The sequence below is a fragment of the Apteryx rowi genome, unplaced genomic scaffold (genome assembly GCF_003343035.1).
Source record: "Apteryx rowi isolate R43461 unplaced genomic scaffold, aptRow1 scaffold_468, whole genome shotgun sequence".
Classification (NCBI taxonomy): Eukaryota; Metazoa; Chordata; class Aves; order Apterygiformes; family Apterygidae; genus Apteryx; species Apteryx rowi.
In genome coordinates this window covers 287,736-307,891 of record NW_020450725.1, presented here as the reverse complement: position 1 = coordinate 307,891, position 20,156 = coordinate 287,736, and the positions used below count along the sequence as shown (strand labels likewise).

Genomic DNA, 20,156 nt, shown 5'->3' with positions numbered 1-20,156 from the left:
AAAATGGCTGTTTACTACAAAGATATCAGACATTCGTCTTTTCATTGTAATGAGAAATGTTGCAGATATACCATTTTCATTTCTAAGAATGGTAAAAATCTGCCTAAAGACAGGGGTCATTCCAAGGCCTTCAAAGCCACAATTAAAACACAACAAAACAAAAAACAAAAACCCACGCACCGAAATACATGCTTAAATTATTTCCTGTCAAGCAAAAAGTTTAAGTCACCTATGTGGTTAAATACTGTTGAAATCAAGGGGACAGATACACATACTTAAATTCACTCCCTACTGAGTAAAGCACTAGAGCATGTGCTAAATGTGCCTTTGGGAATTAGAGTCTTATGCTGCACACTCTTCCAAATATTCAGGAACATGCTTAATTTTGTTACCATGAACATTTCCCTGGATGAACATGTCCATAACTGTTAGCAAGAACAAGACTTTGAGTACAACTCAGAAAGCGATCATACTCAACAAGTTGCAACTGCAATGTTACTTCTCTTTGTAAATGAAAATTCCCACAGAGGTGAATAAGAGATTTATCTACATAAAGAAATAAGAGTAAGGGAGTCAAAATCTTTCAAGGGGAAAATATTTTGTAAAAGTAAAGCAAACCATCATCACAGCAGGCAAACAGAAAAGTTCATTTTCTTTGCTATGYCTCAACTTCCCCATTTCTTCCTGAAATCTGTGTACTGCAACAGGGTATATAAATCAACACCACAGTATTTACATTTTTAATTATGCATAATTAATAGCTTTACTGCAATCGAAACCACCATATAGGAAAATACARGCCAATTGATGCCATATGTCCTCCTGAATTGTTTTTCCAGATGTATTCCTTGGAGTCACAAAATTGAAGTTCCTGTTTCCTTTAAATAACACATTCCTAAAAACTCAAATGAAGCAATTTTATTCCAAGTACAAACTAGTTTGTTCATATGACTAAAATGATTTCTTTTTATTTCAGTTCCTTTATCTTTTCTTCCTATAACCTGAGCAGAAAATTAAAAAACTATTTAACTGTGACATATTAAATTGTGAAGAAGCACAAACGCACCAAGCTTTAGGTTTTAGTCTGAGATTTCTACTGCCAGAGTGGTGACCTTACACTTACACAGGCATTTGAGAATTAATTTTTAAGTTTTAATTTTCAYTGGCGCAGAACTTCACATATACAGTGAAACAGTTTAACTATCACTTGCTTTTAAAAAGATGCAAAGTTTTCTTATCTTTGCCTTTAGTCATGAAACAAAGAAGAAATAACAGAATGCACTTTTTTTTTGGGGGGGGGGGGAATAGTTGCTTAATTGAAGGTTAACACTGCTAAGTACTGCTAAGAGAAAATCAGAAATGGGGAATGGAGTTTCAGCAATAGCTTTCCCACATTGCCCTGCCAACACCCTCATCCWCATTGGGGCATTTTCTCTAAGGGCTAGAAGTAATTAAGTTTCATTGCTAAATCAGTCTTGAGCCTGTCTTGAGCAGAAAAATCACTTATGCTTAATTGCATGTGGTGATGTGGTGAGCAATCTATTAGGCAGACTGCAGATACCAGTTCATTTTTTGCAGCTCTGCAGGGTACTTAAAAATTAAAGGTCATTATTTAATTCARGCAGTCACTTGTATAATACATATTTCCTACAAAATCAGTGCCACTTCAAGAAATGCTCATTACTCAAGTTTATTTCTACAAAATTATGCTAACTACTATTTTAAGAGATGTTTAATTTAAGAACAGTTTCTGAAACTTAGGAACTACTAAATTCAAACTGCTCATCATTTTTAATACATACCGATGCACATATAGGCATAACTACACACACATATGCATGCATGCACACATCCAGGGGAAGGTTCTCCCTGAGCTTAAGAAACTSTGCAYATTGTTTGTTAATCAGGACCACATATCTTCCACCTGATTCCACCAACAAAGAATTAGTTTCCATAAAATTGTAACTGACAGGAACAGATTGGTTTCATGGCTCAGAGAGGTAGAATTGTTCCACCAGTTTATTCATGCTAATATTCCAGCTCCCGGCAGGTCAGATCTTCAGCTATCGTAACCGTCTCACGCTCTAAGATATTAGTCAAGAGAAACAACTCCGGTTTTCATGAGAAGAGGCGGCAGTGATTTAACATTGTAGAAGTATTACACTAAGCCAGGACAGGCAGTTACTAGAGACCTTTACCAATACCCATCTCAGTGAGCACCCAGATGCTGCTTTTTGACGCACCCACAACGTGCACGCTCAAGCACTGAACAACGGCATTTCACCTTTTTCATAACAAAGACTTGCTTTACMTTTGTAGAGATATTCAAGCGTCTGAGGCTACGCTGCTCTCCTATATAAGCTATATGTAGGCATAGGGTCGGCCTCTCGGAATCCACTCTTACAAGTTTTTCATTTAGAAGAAAAGAAGAAATAAGATCAAAGCTTTTAAGGATGAACTGATTTTGTATCAGCGGAGTGCGGTACTTCACTTGCGGTGTCCACAGAAGCCACAGTTGCTCTCACCAGYCGTCCAACGAGGAACATGTTCTGCCATATGATGGAGACCCTGCAGAGCATCCTCTCTCCCTCCACCAATATTAGGATTACACCTTGCTTTGGGTATCAGTTCCCTATTATAGTAGTCAAACTCCCTGCAAACTTGAGAAAACAAACAGCATTTTCCCAGGCCCTATTTTATTTTTTTTGAAAGATTCTATATTATTATATTCTTGAAAGGGATACTAAATCCCTTAGCCTTTATTAATTGCAACTGCTTGCCCTAGGTTCTGTATTTTGATTTTTATACAGCTTAAAAGAAGTTTATATAAAGAATATTTAAATCTTAAATTCTGTAATCAAATATTATACGTGATAAAAGTATCATTATTCTGGTTTTACCTATATAGAAAAATATGCAGCAAAGTTTTAAAATTCAAATCTTTATAMACAAACAATATGCTAAATATTCCTTGCTACTATTTATTCTACTCATTCTGTTCAAACCCCTCCTGGTCTTTCTTTTCACCAATTTCACTTTTCATCACTTCGTCAATTACAGCCTAAAGTTACTCATTAATAAGGAAATACAAACTATTTTGCATTATTTTCCCCCAGACTTTGACCAAACAGGACACAGAAGGAGCTTGCTTGTTCATTGCAGCACATTCACCCTCCGCTTGGACAACTGAAGAAAAGCATTTCAATTTGCATTTAAATTTATGCAACCTATTTATATACAKGGAAATTAAAAATATTAAAAAAAAAWAAGTTTTTTGTGTGTGATCCATGATATTTTAAAATTCTCACATATGGATAAGATCATAAAATAACTTGAACTGGGACAACAAAAAGAATAAAAACATTAAAAAATATATAACTAGACATGAAGCAGTACAGTGATTTCTTTTTTTCCCYGCAGTCACTTGACCAGAGGAAAAAGCCTTTGATGCAAAGTACAAAATTCTTCTTGGCTCCTCAATCATTCCAATCTATCTCGGTATTTGTTTCTTGTCAAACTGATTTGTCCCACCAATCGGACTTTGAAGAAGGGTCATGAGCCACCCCCTACACCTGCCATAGAAATGGGAGGACATTATTTAAATAATTGAATTAAATCATAATTCTAAAGAGCAAGCAGGAAATGGTAAATTAATCATTTTTCAAAAGATTTTTTTGCATTTGCATTATTTTCCTGAAGGGAAATTAATTTTCATTAGTTGGTAACTACTGAATTCAAGTAACATTTACATGGAAATTAAAATATCTCTTCTTCAAAGTGAATAGTGTAAGTGATGGCTAAGTTGATATACTTATGTCTTTATTGTCATATACGAGAGAAAACAACAAACTGCATTCATACACTGGCAAGACTATTTCTCTAACAACTTAAGTCAAACGACTTGCACAGAAACTGAAGGTCCATTGATGTGTGCGCTTAATTACACCTTCAGCATGTGTTTGGTGTCTTTAAACATAAACAGGAACATGAACACGTTCTGAGCTTTATCAGTTTAAGTAGCTTGTTACAGTTTCCTATTTCTTCTACTTTATGAATGCATTAACATAACATTAGCATCAACAATCCTGGAGTGAGAAAGAAGCATAAATCAAGCACCAATGTTGGGTAATTCCTATTGTGTCGTCCCTAATGTATAGAAGCAGAGCTCTCCCCCTGCAGATTATCTTTGCTCCACGAGAAGAATGGAGTTGCCAGACCCTGGCTTTGGAGGTTTTAAGTATAAAACAAGATGACAGTTTTGTTCCAAGGCCATGGCATATGAGACCACAATTTGAATATTTATAAAACCAATGCTGTCACATTACGGAGAAGTCTGTATTTGAAGCGACAATCACTAATTACATCTTTTTCATTAAAAAGGGATTAAGAAAAACAATTATCTTAACAGTCGCATGTACTTTCCAGTACTGTATTTCTTGATCGTCAGAAGCCATGTTAAACAAAAACTGGACTGGGAAGGAAATATATGTTCTTAAATTCAGTTACATTTTGTGGCCACAATTTTCTATTGTCTGTATTTGCCATGTGTGGTTTGGCTGATGGAAAAGAAATCTGGAATATACAGGCAATATACCAGAAAATTTTTAAAAAGAGGTAAATCCTTAAAATGTAAGTAAATGTCTCCTAACTTAGCTGCTTCCCAGAAACTTCTTGGTGGGAGATACATAACAAATATTCCTGAGCATAATACAATTTTCATTTGAGCTTTGGATCTCACTTCACAAATAAAGAGGAAAATTTGATTATCATGAAATAAATACATATTATCAGTCCGCATTGAAAAAAAAATCCACTATATCATGATAAGCATTATTTTTGTATGTCAAACATTTAAGTCCTAAACAGCACAAAATGTAAAAAAAGAAAGAGACATTATAGTACTGATACATTAAAAAGAAAAGTATAAAGCACTAGTCTGCTAGATAATTTCCAAGACAAAAAAATGAAATCATATCAGAGACATAAAAGTTCTAAATATTCAAACTTGACTGTTAACTTTCTCAAGTTTTAATTCTCCATATTATGGAATATGTAGCCACTATTCTATTTTYATTCAATTTTACCTTCAGTTCACACCATATGATTCATACAATGTAATCATTTTCCACGTTCTCTTCACCTATGAATCCTACCACTCTGTTTTAAAATTATTTGGAAAATCAGAGTTTTTACAATGCTCATCATGATTTTTTGACAATAAGATATAAAATAACTTCAGCTAAAATGCAGAACATGCGTTTAGGTAAAACGGGCAGAAAAGTACTTAACATTCAACTGAGGTTTCAAGACAAATTTACTTTCCTCTTCATGATTAAAAATGACTTCTCAACACTGGATAATCCAGGACAATACAATACCAGAGATTAAAGATCTGGTAACGCTGACAAATAACAACTTCACACAACTGAATAAACTGTGAAAGCAACACTCAACCAGTGCACGCAACTTGGAAGCCAGCGTGGTCCTTCTCCTCTCCTGGCATCTACAGCACTCTCCTTCCCTCCAAAGATCAAGCTAGATCAAGCTTTTAGTTTTCACCAGAGTTATCAGAAGCATTATTTACTTTGAATTTACTTCCTGATATTGTGAAGGTATGCTAGTCTTCAGCAATTAAATTACTTTTGAACTGTTACTCGTTACTGTCAGAAGGATTTTCCGGATACCAATACTATTTTTTAAATAGTTCTGACACATATTCCAAACCTAAACCTTAAGTAGGTATGCTATAAAACAATTCTATTCTTATGTATATGTTTTATCCATTTTCTGCTCCTTTTACAAGGAGTTATAAAAGACAGGCTCAATACTATTTCCAAAAAAGGCTTCGCTAAATGTAAAGGGGAACTCTACATGTGAACGTATAGCTATGTATGTCCCTAATTCAAAAGCAGTTTTTATTGATGTTTCAGAATACTGATCTAGGATATTTTTTTTCCAAATAAATTTCTTTTAAAAAAATAAATAAATAAAAATCAAGGTACAGATTATTCTCTCTCAGGGCCAGTGAAAAGGTGACCTCCCTTTAGAGGAAAAGTGACTCAGATCTGCCTGGAAGCAATTCTTTCCTTATCCTTTTGCAAAGTAATACCCTTCAAAAATATATAAGAGGGGAAATATAAGAGAAACAAACACTGAAACATGCTGGCACTTCAGATCTTATACCCACATATTCAGAAAATATGGTTTTGTTTCACTAAATTAAACTGACATTGTTTTGCAACATACTAAATTAAAAGAAATACACATTTTTCTGTGCACTAACAACCCTCAGCCAGGAGGAAAAAAAACACAGGATAAGATCCAAGGGACTGACAATCCTATTTTGAAGGCAGAGAAGTCCATGAATGTTGACATGGCCTTCTTAAAGATTTAAGCTTCATTGTACGAAACCACATTTCTTATATATATGTCAAATATAGTTTGATAGGAAACATTATAATTTCAGTGAGAATAAATGAGACCCATTTTGACCAACAACACTTCTAAAAAGAAAAGCATCTGTAGTTAAAGACAGAAGGCTTAGAAAGTAGAGTGCCTTCAGGACTGTAACTACAGTGTCCCTAAATGCTGTAAGATTTATGTAAATCTGAGAAAACATCTCTCCTCACATATTAACATGACAGTAACAAAGTATTTGAGACAAAAGAGCGGAAAGCAGAGATGTCAGGCTAGTCTGTGAGAGCAGAACTTTTGAACCCCTGGTAATAATGACATCTTTGTGATAGGAAGGCAAGAGGGTTAGGGATCAGATGTCTAGTATCACGTTGCCCTTCGGTTTCTAACGTGCCTGTAAGTGATTAGGCCTGGTATGCCCTTGGGCTGAAATCACAGGAAGCACAGTGTGCCCAAAACAATTTTACTTAAATGAAAAATAATCCTAAATGAGTCACAATACTTTTCACAATCTACAATGTTATCATTTATGAAGTCTTCCAGCTTTTCATGTCTTGACACACACATAACTCTCAAGACGGACAGAAATACAATCAAAACATCACTGCGACAAAAACCCAAATTTAAAAATCAAGTGTAGAATTCAGTAATGTCTATAAGAAACCCCTTCACGCAGAAAAGGGATCACTTAAAGGAACATTGTTTACCATGTCTTTGTTATGGTTTTAAAATCTCTTTCAAATTGCTCTAATAGCAAGCGCCTAAGTCAGAAGTAGTCACTTCTCATGAAAAAAAATTATTCTAGTTCTCGCTGTTAATAAAAAAGCTTACTGTTCACATAACTTAATTACACAGTTGGAATTTCCAGGATTCTGTTCCCGACTCTGCTGGGACACTTGGGGGCAGGGAACGAAGAAAGAGGGCAGGGAACCTTGAGCAAGTAATGGCACTTCAACATTGTCCCCTCCTTTCCTAGGCAGAAGTTCTACCTTAAAATCAACACAAAATGTACTTTTACAATGAAAAAGAACCTGTGTGTATGTACATGCACATATACAGATTCAAGACAAAACTGTTTAAGAAATATAACTTCAGTGATTTACAAATGGACATTGTAAGTTAGTACAAACCACAAATACAGAAAAATGAATGTTTTACAATGTCTTCAACTTTTTATCACATTTAAAAAACTTATTATTACCTTAATAGCATTGTTCTAAAATATATATACTTCCTCTCACACACCAAAGTTGCYTATGGTTTTGATTTCTAAAGAAAGAACACTATTCAACAAGGGTTGTCAAATAAACATTGTATCACAAAAATATAAGGATTACTCATTTAGAAATAATCACATTACTGTTACAAAGGCCCTTCATACAAGGACCAAAACAAACTGATGTTATCTTAAAAATCACCGCAGTGATTTTTTTTTTTTTTAAGCTTAAATCCACGTCAAGTGGGTGGACCTGCAGCACTTGTACAACATCTGCTATGTCATCTTACATCTATCATGACTAAAAACAGTAAAGTAGAAGATAAATTCTGTGGAACTAATAGTAGAGTCATTGCATAAAGAAGTCTTCYGTATTGCTGTAAACATACATATAAGATTGGAAACAAATATAAAATAAATTCCATTCTAAAGATCCTCACTCATCACCTTGATTAACTCTTAACTAAAAATGTATATCACAAGTGCTTTGTGGGTATTTGCTATGAATACAAAACCCATGGAAATTGCTATTTACAGGTCACTGCACTAAATTCATAAAGCTTTGCGCTTCATATTATTTACTCTATAGAAAACATACAGAATTAAAAATTTAGTTCTGGAATCCAAGAAATATACTTTTAAATGAAAGTAAAGCAATGTCTTACAACACAGTATATTTTCAGCCATGGATGTCTATTGTTATTGCAACACATAAAATTAAATTTCTTATTTAGCTCTTAGGAAAGGGCTTGCATTGTAAGATCATAAACCCTTTTAGTGTGGAAAGTACAATAATTACTCTATATTTCTATGTATATTTAGACTTCAATTTTGGTTGACAGTGGTATTTTTATAGCTCAGAATGCTCCAGCCTCATTAGCTATGAGGACTGGCACTGGTTTGACAACTCCCCTTAAGCTGCATTGCTGGTATACCTCCAAGATAGAAAGGCTACACATTACACGGGTGGGCATTCCTTGGACATCACCTATTCGGTTACACTGTCCACAGGAAAAGATAATTCTGAACTAGGAATAGGAACCAGAATGAGCAAATCAACATATGCTGTAGTTGGTGGCTGCTCACTAATTCATGAGGAGAGAAACAGTGGGAAGCAGAAAGAGGGCATGCTATTCAGTCTCCTCTTGTTTTCTGTATCGCTATTTTCATCAGAGCCTTAGAAACCTTTGGATAGTTCTCTCTTCAGGCACCGCAGCTTAATCTAGCCACTGCTGGGAACTGGACCTCTTGGAAACTTATGGCCACAGTCTGGAAATCCCTTTTTATGCTTCATTTCCCACACGCACAACACAGTCAACAACTTTTGTACAACTGGCAAACAAAACACATTCCCTACATTAATGGCATTCTCCAGTAAGGCTACAAGACTGGAGATTCAGTTTCTTTGCCTCTTTTCTTCAAAATATCACATCTCTGCTGTTGCAGAAATTATAAAATGGAGCCTATCAACTCTTTTTTTCCCTCTGACATCCCCCTGCAAGTTTTTCTCCTGCAAAACTAAATTTCCCATCACAAGACACCACATGAAGATTTTGAAAGTTCCATCATATTGGAAGTTCCGCATACGCCGTAATATTTCAGATGGAAGACCAAAATTCACAGGGCCCTCTTCTTCTTTGGTTCTGAGGCAGCAATGCTTTGTTCTGATAGACATAAAGAACTATACAGACATTAGCCTAGATTCCTCCACCTGAAGGTCCCAGAATGCTTTGGATCAAAAGAGATAAGACAGTTTGTGAATTCACAAAGATGCTACAAGAAATGAGTTAACACCCACACAGTTCAAGCATGGCTGTTATCAAACCTAGCTCTCTGGGAATCCTGTCTGTTCCATTATTTCTACGGTCCACGTGAGCCCACATATTTCACAGGATTTTTTCCACAAAGGGTTCCATCCTCTCTATCGTCCTGCTCCTTCTTTGGACAGGTTGTGTGCATTTCTATCTCCCTCTGCTGAGGCTGCCAACAGAACATCAGTCCTGTAAGCTAGCTGTCAAAATCAGATCCCTTCTCCTTATGTACTGCCTCCATGCTATGTACAAATCTTATTTGTTGAGACACGCTTCCTTGCCTTCAGCAGATCACCACTTTGTTGTGCCAGGCGAATAAGCTGGTCACTTCCAATTACAAATTACGGAAGAATTCTTCTATCTGTAGTCAAAGAAGATCAATTTAGCCCATGGCTATCATGCTACTAATAGCCTTCTCGTAACCACTGCTGCCAATCCTTACTCCTCCTCTGGTGCCTCCCTGGACATGGCCGAGCCCACAGCAGCCAACATTCTAGGGGATGCAAAACCAAGGAGCAGAACCAGTAAGGAAGCATGAAGTGCCCACCTCTAAGCACCAACCTCTCCCTATCCCCTTTCTCATCCTCTCCAGCAGGCAGGCTGCAGTTGCTCACGTTTCCCACAACTCTAACTCTACCACTGCGGCCAGCCCAGCTGCAGCCCAAGAGGAGGGCAGCTCTCACTGTCCGGCAGAGGCTGGAGGAACAGACGGTGGCAGATCTTAGCCTGCTGCACAAGGAGCAGAAGCAGAAAGACAGCTGGAGAAGTTCACTTGGTGGTGTCAGGCGTAGGCACCATGAACGCATAGCGTTCTGCTGTGACTATTGCTCTGACTCTAAACTTCTTTAAGCTAATGAAATGCACCCTAAAACTTCTGTACACAGCACAGCCACAGATTTGGTGTGATCACATCTGCTCATACAATTTTGGGATCATCTTGGAATCAGCATGAAGCGCTAACAAAAAGGAACAAATTCTACATAACTCTGCCTCACTGTCCATCCACCAAAACAAAGCAACTGCAGAAATAATTAACAAACAAGAAAAATGACATAGTGGATCCCAAAAATGAATTACACTTCTGGGTTTGATTACTTCCCATGGATGCTATCACAGTTCAATCAAAGCAGAAGCAAGGCAACTGTTGAGAAAATTCTTCAGGAACCTTTACATTCTATAGCCTGCAGTTAAATAATTATTAGCATCATGTATCAAAAATTTGATAATTCCTGTAGGCAGCACAATTTTCTAGACTCTCAATAGTAAATTCACAAACCATATGTAAAAGTCAAATAACCAGTGTAGCCACATTTTTTTAATATCTTCAATGACAATAAATGAAAGATTTAAAAAATCTGTATGTATGACGACTTGAGAAGATGAATCCAAAGGAATGAAGAAAAGTTGGAAGCAGGAGAAAAAGAGATTTTCCCTAGACATTAAATATCGTAAATTATAAATACACCTAGTGACATCAACTAGATTATGCTAGTCCTTCATGCACTGTTTTGTCTGCACAGAAGAAATGTTTGTCCACTAATCTCTTCAGCAGTGAAGACAGACTAAAATAATGTAAATAACTGTTTATGTGTTTATAACAAATAAGTATTTCCATTAATATTTCTTCCTAGTTTTGAATGGTTTTACCCTCTCCTAAATGTTAAATGAGGTCACATTTCAAACATTGTTATGAAAGCCCAACAACATTTCTGCACATTTGGACTGCTGCCTCCTTAGTTTGGAATTTCCAATAAACAAGTTGCTCTGCTTTGATTTTCACTGCCAAGTTCACACTTCTCAAACAGAACACAGTCAACTCAAACTTCAGTTCATATTCAACTTTTTTTCTGGCTCCCTTTCTACTTACGCACTATGCAAACATTCAGCAATTTCTTGGAAGAGGAAAAAAAATTATGACTCCTGGTAATTATATGTTTCTTCTGGAAAAATTAATTTTATTTTATTAATGTCATTCCTCATTTTCAGACTGAATAAAATAAAATTCCACAATGGAATTTAATGAAAACATCTTCCCTGAGTCATCAAGATAATTTTTCCCCTGCCTGTATATAGCCTAACTAAAGGGGGAAAAAAAAAAAAAAAACTTTTTATTTCTCCCATTGCCTAGAAGGCTAACCTCATATACTTGCATGCTTTGTCTCTCCTAGCACTAAATTATCTAACTTAGCAATAACAGCATTTATCTTGAAGACCAAAATACCTAGGATACAGTGTCATGAGATCCAYTGGGCCAACAAACAGTTCACCATCATCAAATAGGGTAGATGGTACTTTCTCTCAGTTCCTTCCTTCCAGACCACTTATCTTGCTGGTTCTCTGGTTCTCTCTAGCCTTAAGGCAGTGTAACTTGATAAGAGAACAGAACAATATCTGAAGAAAAAAGTGAAACATTCGCTACCATTTCAGTGAACTGAACTGGCTCAACACAAGATGAATCAGATACAGAAATTACCAACATATTGCTCGCAAAAGGTGTTATTATTCCTCTGATTGCACTAGCATTTTACATTGCATGATACCATTAATAACATTTTTTTAAAAACAACATTTGATTTCTCCTTAATTCTCATGGTTTACCAAGTATCTACAAGGATGAGGATCCCACCTCTTCTCTGGGCAACTTGCTCATTAACACAGAGAACATTAAGTACCCTTAATTGAAAAACCTAAACAGAGAGAATTTGGAAGGGTTGCATATTTTTCATAATTATCACAACTGGAAACTGTTTTAAACTCTGCTGTAGCAAAGAATGAAGAGCAGTACATAAACTCTAAAGGATCCATATCCAGAAAAGATAAAACTATGAACAATAGCTGGGCAGGAAATCTCACATTACTGCCTCAGACAGTGGCAGAAGTGAAAGAAAAGCTTTAAAAAAAGCTTTAAAAAAAAATACAAAGACATGCTACTTTATTTCAAAAGAAAGAAATTAAGGCAATTCCATCAGCATAAGGAATGTTTTACAGCATAGCTGAGATTCCAGGCTAAGTGCTCAGTCTAGATTCCAGACTAAATGCTGTGTCTACTATATAAATTTTTCACAAAGTTATCTAAGAATTTTATCCAAATCTGATTGTCGTGAAAAAACACTAAAGTTTCTATACTAAAATCCCTAGATACTGTAGCTTACAACAGTGCCAGCGCCCAGATCAGTTCATTTCCATACTGTCATGACTCAGGGTAGCCTTCCCCCCCCCCTTTTTTTTTTTTTAAATGAAACTCAACCTAAGCATAAATTGCTTCCCCTAATATTGGAGACAGTTTTCAGCAGTTTTCAGAATAATATTAATGTGATATAAAACAACACAAAAGAAGGAAACAAACACCATCTGCATGAGCAACATAATATTCAAATTTATTTATACCTTCAAATGCCACATGAAGTTACTGACTTCTTGAGAGGAACAGGCAGAAAGGGTGAAGTAACCTGTCTACAGTTACCCAATAACAAGGCTCAACCTTGCGTGAATTTCTACAGATTTTACAATTTTTAATGCAAAAAATCCAAAGGAAAAAGTTCCTAGATAAAAGATACTCTTCTAAGTCACTTATACTACAATGTTGAATTACGATTCAGGCAAAGGGATAATCAAGAGCACTTTTTGAAGAATAATTAATCTCCCATTGGACAGCATTTAAACTCTCTATTCTCTCATTAAAAAGAAAAAGACCTATAATGCAGGTATACAGGTTATATATAGTCCAGTCCTCTTCACTTACCTGAAGACAATATGCCTTCCAGGAATTTATAAAGTATTACATTAATAAAACTTTGTACCATATGTGCAAAAAACATATATTTAGCCTTACTTCTCCGTGTCTTAAAGGTGTAATAGCTCCTCTTGAAACTGCCATTCGAAACAATGTTTCTGTGGCCTGCATCAACAAACATACATAAGAATTAGTTATTAAAAAAAGAAAAAAAAAAAAAAGGACGACGATGACAATACCAGCCCATGAGGATTTGTTTTAAACTTTTTAACACTTTTAAAATGTCAGCTACATTTAGCATCCATTCTTACAATTGAATCACTTCAATGAGGTTAGTTAGAAAAGCCTGCACGAGTTAGGAAAAGGGTTGTTGCAGGGTGAGATTTTGAGGATTTTGGTCCCTACATCTAAACGGCGTGTTCCCATGACACTGCAGCGGTCACAAGCCTTTGAGGTCAGAGAAGCGCTCAACCCCCTGCAATACTCCTCCCTCCACAGGTCATCACATAAAAGTAGGATACTAAGGGAAAAAATGGCTATGTAATATTTTACAAATCATGAAACTCATTTTTTTTAAAAAATTACTGTTTAATATTATATGCCYAAAGTAACGAACAAGTATCAAAAAGGAAGAGTATGATGCACCACTTTTCCTTAAAGTACCTGAGTCCCCTTTGACTCTTAATAATTGTGGCATCACAAAACCCAACATTCCTAATGTGCAAGAGACAGGGAACAACTCTGAGGAAATCTTTTATTAGTAAAAGTGAAGTTGCATAGGTTTCTGTGTYAGGTGTTCCATCCTTTAATTCAGTAGGATAATTAACACACATTTCTGCAATAAGTATATATTATTGGCTTTTAATGAGACAAAAAAGCACAGGTTCTCTATCACTGATCTTTTTCTGGTAAGATGCACAAAAAGCAACATGACTGAAACATGCACAAAAGTTTCTATAACTGACCAATATTTCCATTCATTTCTTAACTTTGGTTTTAAGCACAGAGACACCAGATTGCCAGGTTCTTCTATTAACAAGTCGGTTGCAAAAAGGAGGAAAAAAGTTCACTGGTTACATAAAACCATGGATTGGCACATCAACACACACAAAAATGGATTAGTTTTAAAGACCGACTTCCTTGTTCTCATAACATGAAGTGGAAGAAAAAAAAAAAGGTTTTAATATCTGTTTCTGATAAAAAATTGTTCCAACATTAAATGATCTATGCTAAAAAGTAATTAGCAGGCTGTCTGAAAAAAAATATCTATAAAGTTTACAAATAAAAATAGTTTGTAGTTAGCAACTACTACTGTAATTGATTAATAGCAATATACAAAACAAGGAGCCCAATGCTCATATGGTAATAAGATTTGCTGGGTTCATGCTACACTGCTTCAAGATAGCTCTATTTCAACAAATGTAATATCAAAGACATCTATTGAGATTAATTCCCCAGTCTTCCTGAAAGCAGATTAAGCAACTTTTAATGTACAGTGGGTTTTTTTTCCTTTTTCTTTTCTAAATAATTGCCCACAAAAGAAAATTTTATAAAAGAGCTTTTAATTGCTTTACATGTCCCGCCACCCCCACCCCGTAAAAGACTCTGTAAGCCCCCAAAGGCTGGGCTGCAAAATGTATTACTTCATTTACGCCCCCGACAATGCAGAGCACTTCCAAAGTGGGATTCTTCTCCTCCACCTCTCAAGCAATAAAGGTTTAAGAGAACCTCACACAACCTTTTGTATTTCTCCAAAYTGGCTTCTTTCATCAGCTCTTCCCACCAACGTTTTCAAGGATGTTTCAACCGAATTGAGCATTCTTGTCCATACAGCTCAGCTCCCTTTGTTTCTTTTGAAAACCACTGGTGTGTGTGACTCTCTTTTCACATCTACTAGTAAAAGATCTCTCTTAATACACTTGTACTCGTGTAGTTAATGTCAGATGTCAAAACCATCCAGCAACAAGGAAAATTCACAGCAACGGCAAAGCTAGCGCCGTAGATCTCCTCATCTGAGCACCACTCTTCACGTGCTGAGGATCACTAAGAAGATTAGCCCTGCAATCACAGCCCCTACCCAGAGCACGGGAAATGAGGCCACCTAGAGTCACTCATACGCTGACAATGACGAGGCTCGAGGGACAGCACACTGCGGGGTTTTGAAGCATGCAAAATCCACAGAAAGCTTAAAGAAGTTGCACCTTTCCAAAGGGTAACAATTAGACCCAAGCTTACTGTTGGCCTAAAGGTGGAGGAGGTGGGCACTAGCAGAAAACACTTTCAGGTTTGTGTCTTCTCCTCAAAAATGTAAGTGTGTAACAACTACATGTTCAGGTTCTAATATGACAATGTCTTACATGGAAGAATAGCAACATGAAAACCAACATTCAGAAAATACTTCAGAAATTTTAAAAATATTAAAATACATCCCCTGATCAGGTTAGGAAAATTTTGCCTGTTTCAGACACACTCCCACACTGTCCTCCAGCTTCCAGTTTTCTCCCTTCTGCCCCACAGATAGAGGCACAGGCACAAATCACAGTAATTTAGTTTGGAAGAGACCACTGGCAGCCATCTGGTCCTACCCCTGCTCTGTGCAGGGACACTTGGAGCAGGTTGCTCAGGGCTTTGTCCAGCCATGTTCTGAGCATCTCCAAGGATGGAGATCCCACAGCCTCTCTGGGCAACCTGTTCCAATACTTGACAAGCCAGTTTTCAGTTAAAAGTCTCTGAAAAACTGCAATTTACAGATGATTTGTACAGTCTTCCTAAAGAAGCAAGGCTTAATTTCCATCAGCAGTGGCAACGCTTCATACCAGCTGAATGAAAGACCTTCCTTCCTTTTGTGGTTTCTAGCTGTGCCAAGACAAGTCACATTTAAACACCGAAACCCTGAGTGCAGAGCGTCCTACTAACATTCAAGCAGCATGGGGCAGGGAGAAGTTGTATGGTTTGAATATGGAGGAATAAGGACGAAGGAAGGAAAAAGCAGATTTGGACAAGAGCTTGGAGGAGGGAAGGGACATTGGTGCAAAGGAGCTCCTAAATCCAACAGCTACACTGGAAACTGGAATTCAAAAGGGTTAAAAAACATACAGAAATGCAGGTAAACAAGGTGTTACAACTGGGCTTGGAAACGTCTGTGAAGGAGCCTGAAGATGTTGAACTGAGTGAAGCAGAGAAACACTAAAAAAAACCAACCCCCTCCCACAAAAAAACACCCACACAATTGCACAAAGACAACTGCAGAACAACCACGTTTTCCAAGACTTTAGCATTACAGACATGTGTCATTTAGCATTACAGACATATGTCATTTACAAGGTCTCTATATCATGCCCGAACATTATCCCACTACATAGACTTAAAATTTAAGTATACAAGAAAAACCTTTATTTTTTGAAATGATAAAGGCAAACTTCATCACAATACTCCATATACAATAAGAAGAAAAGCTAAATGAATGAAGAAATTTACAACAGTGATGAGAAAAGGAAAAAAAAGGAACAATATGCTCACATACCAGCCTCATGCACTTTCTGAAGTTCTGCATACAGCAATATCTTGCTGGTATAAAAAGCATCCTTACAAGATATTAAGCATACTTTGACTAAAACTCCAGTTTATTGAATACAAATGAATTTTCTTCTGGTATGTTTTTACTTTGTAATTTCAGTTATTATGATAATAGCTAATATTCATGCTGCATAATATTCCATCAAAATTGAAACAATTTGGATAGAAGTTTAAATCCATTGAACACAAATATCACATCTTTAAATACAAGGACTTCCCATTTGAATGTACTTAATACTTTTTCTTTAAAATTAAGATTAAGTCCAATAAAAACATGCAGAGTGCAGAGTGCTGCCCTGCCACAAATTCATCTGTCTTTCAACACAGACTTCATTATAATATAACTTGGACTTCTTAAGCAGTGGATTTCTATTGGAAAAGTTTAGCATGCTTTTAGACATCAGGTCATAACTCCCCTTCTGTCCCCAAAGAACAGCTGTCGCAGTTTTCTGGGTGCACAATTCACATTATCTTTATACAAAGACACCCAGAGTGGGTTATATACCATTTAGAATAAGTTTGATTAACTGGTTGTAATGTTAGTCCCTCTAAATCCTTAAGATAGCTTCTAAAATTCTTGCATATTTCTACACTAGGCATTTTCCAAAGAATGCCAGTCTTTTTCATACAATTACATTTATTGTTTCCTAAATGAAAYGTACATCATAAATTATGCCAATTTTTAAACACTGAAAATATTAAAATAATCTGGTATTTTTTGTTAGGATGCATAACTGTGACTATGAAATACAACTGATCAGTTGATGTGAAACATTTATCATCATAGCAGTGTAACTGATTGCAAAGGTAAAATCGGTCATTTAAGAAATAATAATATTGTTCCAAAGAAATAGTCAACTAGGAATACAGATAATTTTAACTGCCTCTACCTCTGTTAACATTAAATATTTCATTTTAAATCAGATTTTTATGAAGCTGTGAAAAGTTAACATTTTCATTCAATTCATTGGGAATAAGCCTTAAATAAGAAGCATTACGGGATTAGGCAATCATTTTAGGTACTTTAAATTCATATCTCTGAAGAGAATTGTATAAAAAAGCAAATTATCAACAGATGGTTTTAGTGATTTCAATGTAAAATCAATGTGCTACCAAGCTGATAATTACTGAATCTAAAACAGTGTGTTTGATTTCAAGACACGTATATTGTGTTATATGTGAAGTGAAATGGCAGCACACTATATCTTACCACTCTGTACTGTCCTGCAAACTCTTATGTCATCTACAGACAGAGGCAACCAACTGATTTTTCTGCCCCTCACAGAAAGCAGTCATTTCTGTCCAAATTTCTTGCAAGAGAATAAGAAAGAAGGAGAAACCACTTGTATGAACCAGATCACTTTAGACACCTAGGTTAAACAGTTAATGCCCGCCATCAAAACTGAAGTGGAAAATAATTGTGCGTTATTGATGGAAATTGTAGGAAAAATAGCAAGAAAAACAGTACTTTAGATTCCAGATGTTTTGAATTTTCTAGGCACATACAAAAATAAAATGGTCTTATAATACTTCATCAAAAATAGTTACCATTTTACCAAAGTTAAAGTTGCAAATACAAACAGTGAAGGGGATTGCTAATGCAAATTAATCTTAGAAATGCATGCTTTTTCACAACCTGAACACCTTTACAGATACATACTGAAAGGCACAGATTTTTTGAAGTTATTCACAGCAACTGAGGGATTTTAATAAAATGAAAAAGTAGTTTGTCATAAGAACAAAACAGGGTGAAGAGTTACTAACACTTTCACTCCTGTTCAGTCTACTTATCATGGATGCAATACCTGGCTGAAAGCTCTGCCCTGTAAAGTTTGTGCATGTCCACATATTGTTGACATATTCAAGTGTTCCCAATAGTCTGAAATCATCAATAACATTTTTCAATGCATTTTTCTATTTGAGTAAATACTGCATATGATCTATTGCTATAGTTCTTTTCAGCAATCCATCGCACAGCTTTTGAAAACAGTGTTGAGAAAAAAAAAAAGACTACGGAGTTGGTGAGGTTCAGAAGGAACAATAATTAGAGGCATTTATTTACAAGGAGTCCCTGAAATCAGAAAGTTTTCTAACTTATGTCCACAAAATTTCAAACGTAAGGTGATCCTCTCCATCTTTACCTTATGCTAATGACAGATTTCTATTTAACTAAAAGCTTTTTTCTAAAACATGAAGTCCTCTTAACTGATGAGCCATGTATTGTTACAACTTTTGATGAAATTACTGCAATACCAATAAGATTTATTTCCACGTTATATCTTTTATGAATTTAAAATATATTTAAATATTTTAGAATACAGTACTGAGGTTGAACTGATGCTTTCAAAGGAATAAATGTTTAAATTCTAACTTTCCTGAAAACCTCAGGAAAATTTCAGCTTATTGCATTTTACCAGTGTGGATTCCATTCCCTCTGTAAGGGTTTGGTAGGGTTTTTTTGTTTTTTTTTTTGGGGGGGGGGGTTGTTTGCTTGTTTTTTTTTTGTTTTTTTTTTTAAGAGTAAATGTCTCTGCCTTCAGCGTTGAACCATTTGTACACTACTTATACAATAAGTATATCATTACATATATGGTATCTGAGACTAAGTTTTCTGTTTTGTCATTAGCGGATCAAAATCACTTCTTACCTTTATCTTCTATAGCAGTAGCTTACACTATAAACTAGAGACTGAACAGTTTATATCCTATGATAAAGCATAATTTACAGAGCTCATGATAGCCCTGCATGTTTTCCAAAACTTTCCTAGTTTTTTCATTTGCAGCTTTTAGAATGTAAACACCCATAGAGAAACTGTTATTTCATATGCCTGCGCCTTTTCATTCCACAATATTTTAGCTTTCTTTCCTCTGGTTACTTACACAACATTGCGTTGTTAAAATGAATTTAATTTGTGCAACTTTAAATAAGACAACACTATAACATATAATCATATGAATACTGCCTGCCCCAAATAAAAACAAAGATGCACGTAAGGGTTAGAGAGACACTTAACTGCAATATTCACAAGCCCCAGCAATTATCAGCTTCCAGGATGATCTTGGGGTAGTTCTGGACAGCTACAAGCTAGAAGAAAAGGGCCAAATCTGCTCTAATTTATGGGGGGAGATAAAGGCCAGCCTGAAGATTAGAGGGCAGAAAGCAAACAAAGCACAGCCCCAGCCATTTATCTTATACAAATGTACCTTTTTTTTTTTTTAAACTCATAGCATTTTAGTAACATAGCATAACTATTCCAGTGCTAAAACAAATGAGATCCCTAGCATAAATAGCTCTTTTTGGAGTTAGCAGGTTTTGCTCCTCCCTTGGAATATTCACAGATTTGTGGTCTAAATTTAGATTCAAATTTACACACAAATATTTGATCAGTTCAGTGCAATTTCTAATA

The 20,156-nt window shown here is 35.8% G+C and overlaps 1 protein-coding gene across 1 annotated transcript in view; it reads right to left on the bottom strand.

Annotated features, from left to right (window-relative positions):
- TMEM135 (transmembrane protein 135) overlaps positions 1-20,156 on the bottom strand; it is a 191,596-nt gene that overhangs the window by 100,488 nt on the left and 70,952 nt on the right. Inside the window, exon 5 of the mRNA XM_026077913.1 lies at positions 13,274-13,339. Coding sequence (XP_025933698.1) covers positions 13,274-13,339 — 66 coding nt within the window. The remainder of the gene's footprint in view (positions 1-13,273; positions 13,340-20,156) is intronic.